Below are 14,137 nucleotides of genomic sequence, written 5' to 3'. Positions count from 1 at the left end.
CAGGAGTCACAGAAGGAGTTGTTTCTTTTACATCTGGAAAAATTATTAGTAAGGAGTTTTTAGATCTTAGATCCTATAGAATTAACATATAACAAACTTCATTTTTTTTTTAAGAATTGGGACTGGTGAAAGTGTTTTGAAAATGGTTTTGGTTGACTTAAACAAATTTTAATAGGCACATACATACTTCACATATGAACATGCAACACACTTCATATAAACAAGAAAAGTAATAGTTGAAATTGTATTATGGTTATCAATATTATTTTTTGGTAAGAGTAAGCTAAACATTTACAAAATTCAAAATAAATGCACTTCAATGAAAGTCAAAGATGGCCTTTAACATAGGAAAAATGCATATTCAATTTTATGTTTCTCATGAATGCTGAATTATATAAGATATCTGTATGAGGTTTCATATGTAAATGATCAGTACAAACAAATGTTCATGCTCCTGTTTTTATTTTATGTGTTTTTAACATACATTGTATTTGTTTAAGGACAGTTACTTAGGTTCAGTCATAACATGTATAAATATGATCGAGAGCATCAATTAGTAATTTTCATTTATTATGTAGACAACAACCCATTTGCAAAGTTCTATTTCCTAGATGTATACAATTAAGCTCTCTTGAGATTTTTACGTTTGATTAAATATGCATTAACAGATAATGATGAAATGACAGTATGTGGAGCATGAATTCTCAAATGTTAATTTAGTTAACTTTCTGAAGCAGCTATACACACCCACAACACTCTTATGTACTTTTATCTATCTCCAGAAATAGCATCCTAAACTACAAGATGATCAGTAGAACAAGGAGGACATCTTGAGGTCATTTCAGAAATGCACACATTGTTATTCTTACAACTGAGTCCACACTCAGTTTGTGTTTAAAAAAAAATAGATGCTTCAAGCAAATTAATGATTTATATATAAAATATATAGTTTCTTCAGGGGAAAAAAAGCAATGCTTCTCAATAGCATTTAGAATGGTTTGAAAGCACTCTCTCCCTAATGTCACCTAGCTCTCTCTCTCTCTCTCTCTCTCTCTCTCTCTCTCTCTCTCTCTCTCTCTCTCTTTCTCTCTCTTTCTCACACACACACACATGTACAGTCACTTACACACACACATGCACACAGACCAGACATTCACTCACACACATACTCCCTCACACATACACACCATACACACTCACTCACAAACATACACACTCATACTCACAAACACTCACACACACACACATTCTTGCTGAATGATAGATACATTTTAAAAATAAGCATAAAACTGTACAAAACACTTTGACAATTTTAAATAGTTTTCTACAGTGGCAAGGTTGAACAGACTCCATGAACCACTGCACAGCCATCTTCTTTTACTAGTTCTAGAAAAGTAGAAACAACTAACTTGAGATTTTTTGAGCTGTCCCTCTTGAGCCCTTTCCTATGAACTCTGAGTTAGGGCTGGGCTGACGGGACCATTGGCAGAATGTTCTGGCTCCTCAGTACCACTGGTGGGCTCAGAAGCTCCTGCAGCTCTGCTTTCTTCCTGAGTTGTGTTCAGAGCACCAGCTGGATGGACACAGTTAGCATCCTGCTTAGCTTCGTCCACTTCGTTATGAAATTCAATTTTGTCTTGGCTGTTGGTTTTCTTCACTTGTCCATTCTGGGCAGGATAGGTGCTGGCAATGACATCGTAGAGGAACTGGTACTGCTCCTGGTAAAAAGAAAACACCAAAAACTTGCATGAAGTAAGTTCTTATGTCCAAAGAAATGTGCAAGCACTAACTGTCACCTTTTAAAAGTCTAGAGAACAGAAAGTTTTCTGACATGTTCTTTTTTTTGTCTTTCTTTTTTTCTTTTCTTTTTGTTTTTCGAGACAGGTTGTCAGGAGCTTTCTAACTGACTTCCAGTTCTCTAGGATCAGAGGAGGTACCTGGTGAACACCAACAAACAAGTGGCATTCCCCATTACACACCATGTGATGACTGAGCCCTGGACTCTGCTAAGATGTCATTTTTGTGCCTATGCTCCTGGCTAATGTGCACACATCATTTATGAATGCTAGCAGGAATCACCTCATTCAAGAAACTTGCTTGAATCTCCACAAATTAAAGCGAAGTGCCCCCCACCCCGTTCACCTTCTTATACTTTCTATGTCAATTTAATTTTTTGATTAATGCTTATCTGCCTTTGAGTTTCTTTACAGCCTATGTATTCCTCAAATATTCAAATACTTTTTAAAATCCATATGTGTAAACTCAATTCACATGTACGTGAAAGCTTTGTATTTTCGGTGAGAAATTATATCGGGAATAGTTACTAAATTGCTGATGTTCAACTCTGGTTACTATTGCAGATAAAGGATACACTGATTGCATAAACGTAACACATACTGCTTCCCATTGTATAACTTTTTACAGTGTGAACTAAAGGCCCCTTGATTCTAGGCTGCCCTCAGGATTGTGTTGGTTGGGAGCCATATTGTGACAGTTCTAGGCCTTGATTTCAAGAGGTGGCACATCTCTTTCTGCCCATGCTCTTAATGTTCTGCCATTCCATAAGCTTGGGTTAGCCTTTTGCACATAGCCACTGGCTACTCATTCCTGCTGTCGAAGGTAAATGACAGTCACTTGACAATTTCCTAACAGCAGAGATTATTCTGGCCAGCCAGACCTAAGTGGATCAATCATCTGACAGCAGACATATGAACCTGGGTCTCATTGGCTAACCCTGAGGAACTCAGTAGGTCAATAAATATCTCTGAAATGCCTTGATGTTATTGAAGTCACTAAATTGGGGACTGGTTTGTTATACAGCAAGACTAGTTGATAAATGACTAAAGAGAGGAAAAATGAACAATGAATGGGCATTTAATGATGTAACTACAGGACTTGTCACAATAAGTTGCTGACAAAGTCTAATGAGGTCTTATTTATATTGATTATCCTTCATTGAGGTTTAGAATGTAAAAATGAATGGGAAAACAGGAAAAACAGAGAGGAGAATTGTAGGGGAGAATCTGTGAATAGAGAAGAGGAGAAGGCGAAGCGCCCACATGGAAACACAGAGGACTAGAAAGTGACATCCAGGGACACTTACATAGGTGCACACCATCCCTGGCCGTGCTTTGCGTAGAGATTTTACCACTTGAAAAACATCAACCACTTCTTCTGTTTCTGCACTTTCCAAGAGATTGAACAAAGCGCAAAACAACCCCGTCTGCTGGGATCCATCTCTGCCAAAAGAACAAGAGGTTTTTTGTTTTTTTAAGTAGAAAATGAAGTAATTCAGCTTTTTATAGTGAAAATGCTATTAGTATATACCTTGAGATATAGGATACGTTTTTATTTCACATCTACTAGAGGCATCTTTCTCTATTTTTTAAAGGGCCAAATGAGTTCCTATGAATACATTTGGGGCAGACGTGTCCCATACACGACTGTGATGTTGCTGATTCTGTGGCTTTGTGAGACATAGATTTGACATTAAAAATATACTTTCTTCTGTTTAGTACTTTGTGTCTTTAAAAGCACTTTTAGTAATGTCTTGGGTTGTTAGAACTAATACAATAAGGTCGATTCGATAGAAGAAACCAAGATTTAGGAAACATCAAAGCACGTTCAGAAACAGATAAAACCCAAGTAGATGAAACCCAAGTATTAGCCCTCCGTTGCGTCCCTTCTCTGCTTCTCCCTTTACTCTTAACAGTGTTCTACTTCTACACCAGCAGGAAAACAACGCTTGACAGAATTATTCACTAAAACAAGGACAACCGAATAATCTACCAACCATGGGAGGAAGAATGAATGTGGGTGGAAAACGTAATACAGCTTCAGGTCAGACCTCATGTAATCAAAAAGTACTCTGTATTAGACCCCACTAAGAAACATCCAGTGACACCCTAAGCAATATACTCAAGCCTCAACTTCTGCTCTCCAGTTTTATGTCCACATAAATTTCACTTTAAACATGCAAATAATCCTGAAAAGGGGTACACCAATGAGAGCTTGTTCCCGTATCTGTGATGCCAATAATGAAGACTTTCACAACTTGCAAAACCATTTTGTACAGCATCCATCTTACATTAAGATTGCTTTTAATTTCTCATTTATTTTAATACTCTTTTTCTGTAAATTTTTCATATTATGCATATTTTCAATATGTCTTGAGGAGATTATGTAGTTGTCTGCTACAGATGACACTTAAGTGTCTGCATGAAAAGAATTAATGAAATTAAATATTATTATTTGTATGAGTGCTTTTGAGGGTCATCACAGAAACGAGTTTAAAGTCAAGTTGCCAAGCACTGAAATTTCAGTTTATGTTTAAATTAAGGGCAGGTGGGAAGGCTCAGTAGATCGAGGTGCTTGGACTCAGTTCTGGTAACTTGAATTGATTATTGGATCCCACAATGTGACAGAGGGAAAGTGGTTCTGAAGGCTGCTGTTCTCTAACACACACACACACACACACACACACACACACACACACACACACACACATTTTGTCAAAGTTTAAAAATAAATAGTGTGTTTACTGGAAACAAATCATTCAGCTCTCAGATTCTGTGATATCCAGTAGAGTGAATGCAATGCACGTAAGTCTACACATAATGAAATCTGTCAGCCAATCCATTCATACATTTTTCTGTCGTTTCCCTGTTCAAATTTACCATATATAACATTCTGGGTCTAATGCTAGGTGGTGGAGAGTCAAAGATTACATAAAATGATATTAAACAGCTACCGGCCTAGAATTATTGCTTTTATAACCTTGTTATTTATATTGTTGCTGTAGTTGTGATACAGGTGAATTACTTCACAGGGATTTTCACTGGGTCACATGTTTTACATATCAGGATAATAGAATTCAATAGAAATGAAGGAGCCTGCCAACTTTAGAAGACATCCCGTCAGCCCCCTGACCTGCAGTGGACTAGGATCGGTGCATGCTTGTGATACTTCATCCCTTCAGGGCAACTCTTGGGAAGCTTCTGTTTGAGGTTCTGAATCATAGACACCAGTTCTTTGGGTTCTGCAGGAAGCTCTTCCCCGCTCCACGTAGTACACTGGTACTGGTGCACGGTTCTGGGCTCCTTCCTCTGCAATCAGAGGTGAAGGGAACATTAACGCAAATGAAGCTCAGTCCACTTTACCCTTTGGCAGATGCGTTTTCTTCACACTTGCTTTCATTCAAACAACTTAGAATGCTTATTCAGAACCATTACATAGACAGCGGCCTTGATAACCTCAAATACTATGTATTAGTTTGCTATCAGATTAATTGCATCATAAGTAAATATCAACAGAAGTGTTTACCTACCTTAGAATGTCTCAGTTCAAATGTACGGAGAACGTAGGCTGAGGACTTGTTGGTGTCTTTCAGCACCACTTCCAGGTCTCCGTGTGTCTGCTTTTCTTCTCCCCAGTATTGAGCACAGACTTCCTAGATTAAAAAAAAGAACAAGACTCACCAGGTTTCATGCCGGCATTGGGTTTGTTCTTTAAAGCATTCAGAACCCCTTCACTCTTCTCACCTCTATTTTTTTTTATTAAATGGAAATTTTGTTCTAAAATCGAAAGCTTTATAAAAACCTAAAATCTACTTCAAATATAGTGAAGATCCTTTCACTGTGCGGTGTTTGCTTGGGAGTGATCAAAGGATCCAAGGGGAGCTTTATCAGTTCTGGGAGAGGTGTCTGGGATTTGTCCCACTTTTTAAATCCCAATGATCTAACCTCTTCAAAATTCTATAGAATGAGCTGACATCAGGTGCAACCTTTCCAACAACTTGGGCCCCACTATTCCTCCACTGGTCCTTGAGAACAGAGTTTGTGTTGCTCCAACACTTCACCCAGAATCTTGATGGCCAACTCTATGAGAAGCCACATTGAGGCAGCATCAAAATAAAGGATCAGACTGGAGAGTAAGGGAACCACACATCTCTACATCCCATAATTGCTGATAACACAGAGGGCCGCTGATGGGAGACAAAGGTAGAGGGAGGGAGTTGGAGATGGAGAAGAATGGAGAAGGTAAGGCATAAAAGTCAGAGACAGAGAAGAGAGAGAAAAGGGGAATGGACAGAAAGGATCTATAGAGGAGAGAGGTAAGAGAAGAGAAGGCAGAGATGAAGACAGAGACAGTAATAGATCGTGGTGCCTGCTTATGAGGATTTTCACTAAATAAGCCTAACCATATGTCAGAACTAAAATGCTATTAAATGATCTACCATTGGGGAATTTTAATGGTATCTCTAGGTACTGAGGAAAATACCAAACATATGTCACATGGATTAAGTGAAAAGTAAATGTACATGGTAAATGTATTTCCAGTTACAGAGTTTTATGACAATAATATCATGTGGGAATGAAGAAGGAAGGATATAGCTGAAGATTTCAAAAAGATTTGTCTTTCTAGAAGAATGGGGTTAGGAGAGACAATGAGGGTCATTTAAGTACAAAGGATGTTTGCATATAGAGAATGCCAGATGAATGCTAAAAACTCTGTACATAAAAGCACTTGTCCAGAGTAGAGAGTGAGTTTTATCATATAAATATAGGACAAACATAGAAAGGTATATCCTTGTACCATGTAGGTTCCCTCTCCCACACCCAGGAATTGAGAGAATGTCCAGCACCCAGACATAAGATAATGGAGCCAACCTAACAATGGCCCCAGGAACACTAATGAGGTCAAGTGTCACAGTAGGATCAAAACATGGAGAGCACAGCAATAAACAAGGAATCCAAGATTGGGGAACAGCACAACATGGTCAAGGGTTTTCTAGCACAGCATTTTCCACAGTACATACCTGGTCTCCATTTGTTAACTCTGTCAACATCACAATAACCTTGACCTTTCTTTGGAATATCATCTGCCAGAAGTCACCAACAGTCTCTTTCAGTGGCCCCTGAGTGGCAATCATCATTTCGGGTTTCCAGTAACTCTAAAAAAAAAAAATCACAAAAGTGGGAATTTGTTAGTGCTGCTATAAAAAAAGAGAGCAATAGACTCAAACACTTGGAAAAATAGTTGATTTGGTATCATTGCCATTAACAAAGTTAAGATTCTCAAGTCCAAGAAAAATGCAGTATCTATTCATAAAATAGGTAATTCACAGCTAATAATGTGAAATTAGAGTTACAATATGCAATGCTACCTTGCAAGAATAATTTTTCTTCTAAAAATCTTTTTTCTCTATTAGTAATTTTAATTGTAAAAATGTGTAGAAAAAAGTGCCCTTGCCTTGACTGCTGACAGTATGCTATCCAAACAGACAAGCAGGACACAAAAGAAAGGACTGCTGATCCTTGCCAAGACAAGTATAGGAGGGCTCTTAGGAAAATCCTGCTTCACAGATGAGTTTATCAGATATGCTAGGCCTGTAGGCCAAAGATGGATGCCCCAATGTTACAGAGGAATTTGGGGTAACTGTCCAGGCAGCCAGCTGTTTCTGTCATTTCTCACATTTTTTTGGAAGTCGCTTGTTTGCACTTCCTTCTTACTCAGTTAATATTATTTCCTTCTTGGGTCTCTGAGGAAGTTGAAGATTAGATAGCTATAGTTATAGTTTTCCTTGTTAAGAAATTCAGAAAAGAAACTCACTAAAGAAGTGTGAAGTGTATAAGTTTGAAAGACATCAAAAGATAGTTTTCGGCTAGTAATGCAAATTAGGATAGAAGATGAATTAGGTACAATCCTTTGGATTCACAAAGATAGGATGGCTAATAAGAGTATTTTATTTGAATTTGTCATTCAAGAACTAGACATTGTTGATATATTTATTGCTTGTATATATTTTATATAGTTATTATACTTATTGTATATAGTTTTTCTTATATTAGTTATAAACTTTTTTATTTTAGTACAAAAAAAAGAGGAACTGTAGTGCTGTTTTATTTGTGCTCTAACAAATAAAGCTTGCCTGAAAATCAGAAGGAGGAGCTAGCCACTAGTTAACCACAGAGGTCTGGAGGTCTGTACAGACAGGAAGTGATAGAGCTGGGCAGAGAGAGGACGTAAGAAGGCCAGGTGGAGAATGGAGCTTGTTCTCTTTCATCAGAGGATTTCATAGGAGTAAGTACTAGTGGCTTATTGCCCTGCCTCTCTGATCTTTCAGCTTTTACCCCAATATCTGGCTGTGGGGTTTTTATTAATAAGACTGTTCAGCAATTTGTGTTACAAAAAAATGAACCAACATAAGCATTTAAAATTATCCTTATCATCTATTTTAACTTATGTCTGTAGATTTTCTCATGGCATAGCACAAGTAAGATAATATTCACTGAAATGTAATTTGTAGGAAGATATAGAGAAGAAATAAATCCAACTAAATACTTAAGTATTCACTGGATCCTGCATTTAGTTTTCTGGTTTATTTGTTGTTGTTGTTGTCCAAAAAAGTATATGACATAAACTCATTGGAGAGACATTCAAAATGCTGACATGTGACTATCAAGATTAATAAGACCAGTGCTGGGGTGGTCACAATAATAATAACTAATTCTAGTTATCTGAGTTAAAAGGTTTTCACTGTATCATCATACAAATTCAGTTTTGCTGATTTGAATAATTAATACTTTTTAATAGTTACATTTATTCTAATTTTATTTTTAAAACTAGTATGTTATTATGTTTAACTTAAAATATAAGCAATAGCATTGCCTTGCCCTGAAACAACTGATAAAGTTTTAACCCTTTCACGTTGCTTAATATGTTTAAAATGGTATTACCAGGTGAAATTTTTGTGCCTCTGAGTATGTGGTTATCACTGAGCTTGTCAGCTATGTGTAATTTTGCCTAAGCTATGGACCTAACAACACAGACATGATCTCAAAAGGGCCAGATCCTGGTTTAGAAGTGTAGGTACCCACCATCACAAATGATGCATTGATGTATTTGCTGGTTTCCTCCGAGTCACTGTCATCATCAGAAGACTCCTCTGAGTCAGGCTCACTCTCTTTGCTCATCTCCAGCTCATGCTTAAGTGGCACTCTGTTAAAGTCATCTATGTAAAAACAAACAGTAGCAAGTCTTCCCAGGGAAGTAAGCAGGGCTGAGGACTGAGCTCACCTACAGAGAATGCTCTCTAGGCATGAGCAAATTCCAGGGCTCAATGGAGAACTCAAATAAAAAAGAATCAAATTTCAGGCTGACAGACATGTAGAAATGAAAAGGAAATTCAGAATTAAATGTGCTGATCTAACAGCAATGAGAGTCTAATCATTAATTCACTCAGTGCTTAATGATTAAAATTAGTTTTGGAAGTCTAAAAAAGAAAATACCCAAAAAGATTCCAGTAATAAAAGCTCAGGTCATGAAAAGTAGCATCATCGTGTTCTAATGGATTGTTCAGTGTTTGATATGCACACATAAGTTGTTCATGGACTATCACTGGTCTGGTTAATATAACTTAAAAAAATCGTAACTTAGATTCTTGTTTTCAATATTATTCAATTAACATTAAATTAACAATTTCTACTAAGTACATTCTTCAGATTAATTACTATTTAATCTAATTTTATTTAGTGGTAAAGCATTTCTTTTTTCTCAATATTTTAAATTAGTAAAAACCCAGTTGATGATGTATTTAACTACATTACTAGCAATTCCATATTTTAAATGTATTAACAAGGACTTCTGCAGAAATTAACTAGGTCAGCCATATGCTGATTTGATTTGTCTGGTTGTCTTGTTTACTAGCTTGGCTTATATTTTACTCATGCTAATTTTGGTACAGGCAGCTGGATGCAATCAAAGCAGCGCCAGGTGTGATCCCGTCAATATGCGTAAGGAGAATTAAAGCCTTAAAAATTGTTCATATTTCAATGTGGTAAATTTAGTGACTGACAATCTATTGAACATTTCTACCTTTCTCCAACCTCTCAGATATCAGTGATAAAGAGGACAAATGACTGTTAAAACCTCTGCTGTTTGGTGATTACCTGGACACACAATAAAGATAAAACTAAAGGAGAAGAAGCCTTTCTTTGCCCCAGCTCAGAGGCTTCATCTTCTAATAACCTATTTCTGTTTTATTGATTTTTTCAAATGTGTTTAGGGGAAGAAAATACACTTAATACTGTCCATCTTCATTGAAAATATTGGGATCCAAATAATCTGCCTAAAACTAAAGTATAGCTAGCCCACAAACAACTTACAATTTTCAATCAAGTGCATGTCTTACATTAAATAAGTCCAAACACACCTTAACTTTACCTGATACAAGATATAAAAGTAAACTACTTACATGGAACAACATTAGAATTCCTGTTTTTCTTTTTGTTTTCCTCTTGATTTCCAATGTGCTGTGTCCTCCAGCTCCTGTATGAAGGAAGTCTCTGAAAGAAAGAAAGAAACAAACAAACAAAAAAAAATCCTCCTTTAAAAATCTAAATATTTCCTTAATTATTGTAGCCTAGATATCACTATAAACAAGCATTTCATCAATGCCTGTGAAATTTATGTAACTCCCCATGGGTTACAGTTTTTAAATTTGACTCTGAACCTTTCCTTTTCATTGCTCCCACATTTAGTAGGTTTGATATGTCGAATTGGGACTGCAAAATGACATTTGTACCTAACAGAAACTGCTTCTTAGTTAAGAGATGCTTGATAGCAAAGTAGTATAGTTTGTTCTTCCATCAGACGAAACCACAAAACACAAATTTTCATTATTATCCATCTTGCAATAGTAAATTATTTAAAATGAATACGTCTGGGTCAACAAGACAGGTACCCAGAGGATGTAAGACCCCATCCATTGGGAGACAGAGCAGGGATATAAAAATTCAAACTCATTTTAAAACTATCATTTGAAAAGAGATGCTTACACAATGAGAGCTTTCATAGCAGTGGATCTTAGCTATGCTATCTAGGGAAGTATTCTCCAAATCTCAGCCATGGAGGCATACAGAAGCAGCTGCAGCTGTGATCAAAGAGGTCCAGGCTGCATCTCCAGCTGGCAAAGGAACCTGGCATTGTCCATGTGATGCTAATTTTTTAGGCATGCAAGATGCAAGGGTGTGGATGTTAGAGAATTTTCCAATAAGGGTCCAAAAAGCCACTGAGTCCAGTCAATGTGTAGAAGGGTTAGATGCCCTGTGTGGAAATCTGGAGTGATCTGGTTGTGAAGCTGTGAGGGAAAACCTAAGTTGCAATGGAGACTTCAGGATATTGAAGATGCTTGACAATATGGGCCATTTGCCAAGTGGGGGGCAGTAGCTAGAGGTTCTGTGATCCAACCCTGAGAACGACCTCTTCCATCATGCTTTCTCCTCCATAATGGACTAAACCATCAAGCCATGAGCCAAACTAAACCTTTCCTCCTTTATTCCCTCCAGCTTTCTCTCAACCATAAATGGTCTTTTTTATTGGTATCCAGTCACAGCAAAGAAGAATATAAGTAACACAGAAAACCAGTTACCTTGGAAAACACCACATCGTGTTGTGAGAGGCCACCCAACAACCACTCTTCTCAAATCTTAAGAACCTAGTATTCTAAGTCGAACTGGTGAATCATCTTCCAATAGTGAGATATGGAGGACTGTTTACTCTCCAATCCCTGAGTCTTTCAAGTGCCCACAAGGCTAAGCCTCTCAACGCAGCTGACAGTGTCCAGGGAAGCACAATAATACCTAGGTGAAGAGGCTACTGGTGAACAGGCCACTGACACTTTCCAGTAGAATAAGTGAGGGCAGGATCCCAGGGTCAACTGCACGTGATCTTGGATAATGCTAGAGTATGTCAGAAATGGAAGTATAGCTGAAAGGAGGGATCCATGATGCAGCTTCCTGGAGGTCCTTATCCATGATGGTGTAGGATTTTGCACTGCTCCATTCAGTTGGAGACATCTACACTATTTAGCCCTTTACCTGTGCTCTGCAAGTAAGCCCAATAAATATACTAGTTCTTTGAGGTGAACTTGGATGAAATTGTGACTTTTGTTTCCTGTTGAGCATCCTATCTGGGGCGAACAGAAGTCTGTTAATTTTCCACAAGAAAAGCTAATGCAGCACTGTGGTATCTCGGCAAATACCTTTCTCTCAACCTTCTGATGTCCATGGTCTATCTTCAGCAAGAATGTATCCTGATCCTCTTCTCCTAACAGTTTCTCTCCTTTCCTTTTTACACGAAGGAGGTATCACCGATACCACCAAGAAGCTGAATCATTGCCAATCTTAAATTTCTTGCCTCATAATTTGAATAACAATTACATATTCTCTTTGCTCCCTGCTTCCACTTGCAAACCATTTATACTAATTTCATATTCACAGAACCCAATGAATTTAATTTTCTTTCTTTCCCTCATATTATAGTACTCATTATTCAGTGTCATTTACTCAGAGGCATCAGCTGCCAATTTCAAGATTATCCGACCTCATTATTTTTAGATCTGGCAAGTAATGGGCTCTGTCCCACAAGATGCTCATCTCCTTGGTCAAACCAGCATTGATGAAATAATCTACATAGTCTTGCTGTGGCTTGATGCCTTATTCTCACCTGCTGGGATCACTCTTTCTACTCTCCACCCGTCCAGTTTCACCACTGCAACTTTGTCAGTTTTACCAGAAACATGACATCATGTCTAAACTAATTACTTGAACCATCCATGTTACTGGAAATTACTCTTCTTCCTAGTCATTATTCTAGCAACTTTCTCCTATAAATTTTTGTTTTTATCAAAGTCTCTGACATACTGTTCTTATGACTTTCTTTCTTGATTTCTATGTGACTCCCTCTTATGTCATCATCCATTGCTATAAACATTCATTTACAAAGACCTTTGCTGTTCTACCTTCACATAACCACTTTTTAGATCACATGGGTTTACACAACCTCTATCCCCAGAGAACTCAATCAAAATCACTGAATGACACTTTTTCAATTCATGGCCATAAATATCAGGTGACCACACAATAATTTCTTTCAATCTTACTATCTTCAAAATTATCTTTTACTCTTTCCTCCTCCTCAAACATTAAGATCTATTTTGCCTTCCTTCCCCTGATTTCCCTCAACTCTCCACTGATGATTTTACTTTACAATTCCTCTGTAAATTAAAGGCAGTTGGGGTTGAAGTAATGTAAGGATAGTTTGATATGATTATCATGTGCAGTAGACATATTTTGGAGCATCCTACTCTTCTCCACAAATATGTACAATTGTGTGTCAATTAAATATTTTCAATATATTATTTACTAAAGGAAAGATGCTCATTGAAGAGCTGCTTCCACTTTCCAACATCCCATCACATTTGCCAGCCACTCTGCATCTCTCCCCTCATTCTCTTTCTGTCTGCTGGTCTCCAGTCTCTACGCTCTATCTGCTTAAATGGAATAATCCTGCAGTCTCTACATTCTGTCTGCTTGGATGGAGTAGTATTTCCAGGTCTCTCCCAGACCTCCCCCATGTCCGCTTGCAAAGTGCTTTGACTCTTGTACCTACAAATGTCCTTGGCACCCAGCAAAATTCAATCATACCGTTCAGTGAAAAACAAATTCCTCTTTCCTTTAGTGACTATACATACAAATATTTACCTTGAATATACCAGCTTCACCAACAACAAGTATTCATGTGACTTAGAGGGCTTGTGGTCAGTTCATCAGTTCAAAGGGAAAGAGAATAATGTTAAAGCTTCCTGATGTTCAATCTTGTGCTGTGTCTGCTAGTCCCCCACTACAGGGAAGATGGTGGGATCATTAGATGCTGCCCATCCTCCAAGCTCAGCTCCACTTTCATCCTAACTAGTCAAGTGGTCTTCATCTGATAAAAAGTCTATCCCTTCTCTTATGAAACTGAATGCCTCAGTAAATTGGAAATTACAGGTGGAAGGGAAAATTCACACCACTTTTGACAATGCAGTTGCTTGAGAATGGCTATGTCTACCCACTGAAATCACAGAAGAATACATTTCCAGTTGGCTTTCAGAATAACCACTTAATAAAGAGGTAGAGACACACATACTTATCCTTTATGTTCTGTCTACCAGCTCCAGCCAGTTCAACTTCCTAATCAATTGTAAATTCTTCTAATTATTTCCTTTTGAAACCAAAACCAGATGCAGTGTTTAAAGGTGAGATGTTACATTGCCTGTGGCAGACCATTCTGTGACTATTGTGAATATTCTGAA

At 37.6% G+C, this 14,137-nt stretch overlaps 1 protein-coding gene across 1 annotated transcript in view; it reads right to left on the bottom strand.

The window, feature by feature from the left end:
- Positions 1–219: 219 nt before the first annotated feature.
- Ptprc (protein tyrosine phosphatase receptor type C) overlaps positions 220–14,137 on the bottom strand; it is a 107,693-nt gene continuing 93,775 nt past the window's right edge. The window contains exons 22-28 of the mRNA XM_059280709.1: positions 10,256–10,346; positions 8,880–9,013; positions 6,818–6,952; positions 5,327–5,449; positions 4,930–5,105; positions 3,104–3,239; positions 220–1,718 (exon numbers count right to left, since the gene is read on the bottom strand). Of these exons, the coding sequence (XP_059136692.1) occupies positions 1,446–1,718; positions 3,104–3,239; positions 4,930–5,105; positions 5,327–5,449; positions 6,818–6,952; positions 8,880–9,013; positions 10,256–10,346 (1,068 nt within the window). The 3' untranslated portion in view covers positions 220–1,445. The remainder of the gene's footprint in view (positions 1,719–3,103; positions 3,240–4,929; positions 5,106–5,326; positions 5,450–6,817; positions 6,953–8,879; positions 9,014–10,255; positions 10,347–14,137) is intronic.

This window comes from Peromyscus eremicus, chromosome 15 (assembly GCF_949786415.1).
Source record: "Peromyscus eremicus chromosome 15, PerEre_H2_v1, whole genome shotgun sequence".
NCBI classification, from domain to species: domain Eukaryota; kingdom Metazoa; phylum Chordata; class Mammalia; order Rodentia; family Cricetidae; genus Peromyscus; species Peromyscus eremicus.
The sequence above is the reverse complement of the archived record's forward strand: the minus strand, read 5'-3'. Positions and strand labels throughout refer to the sequence as shown.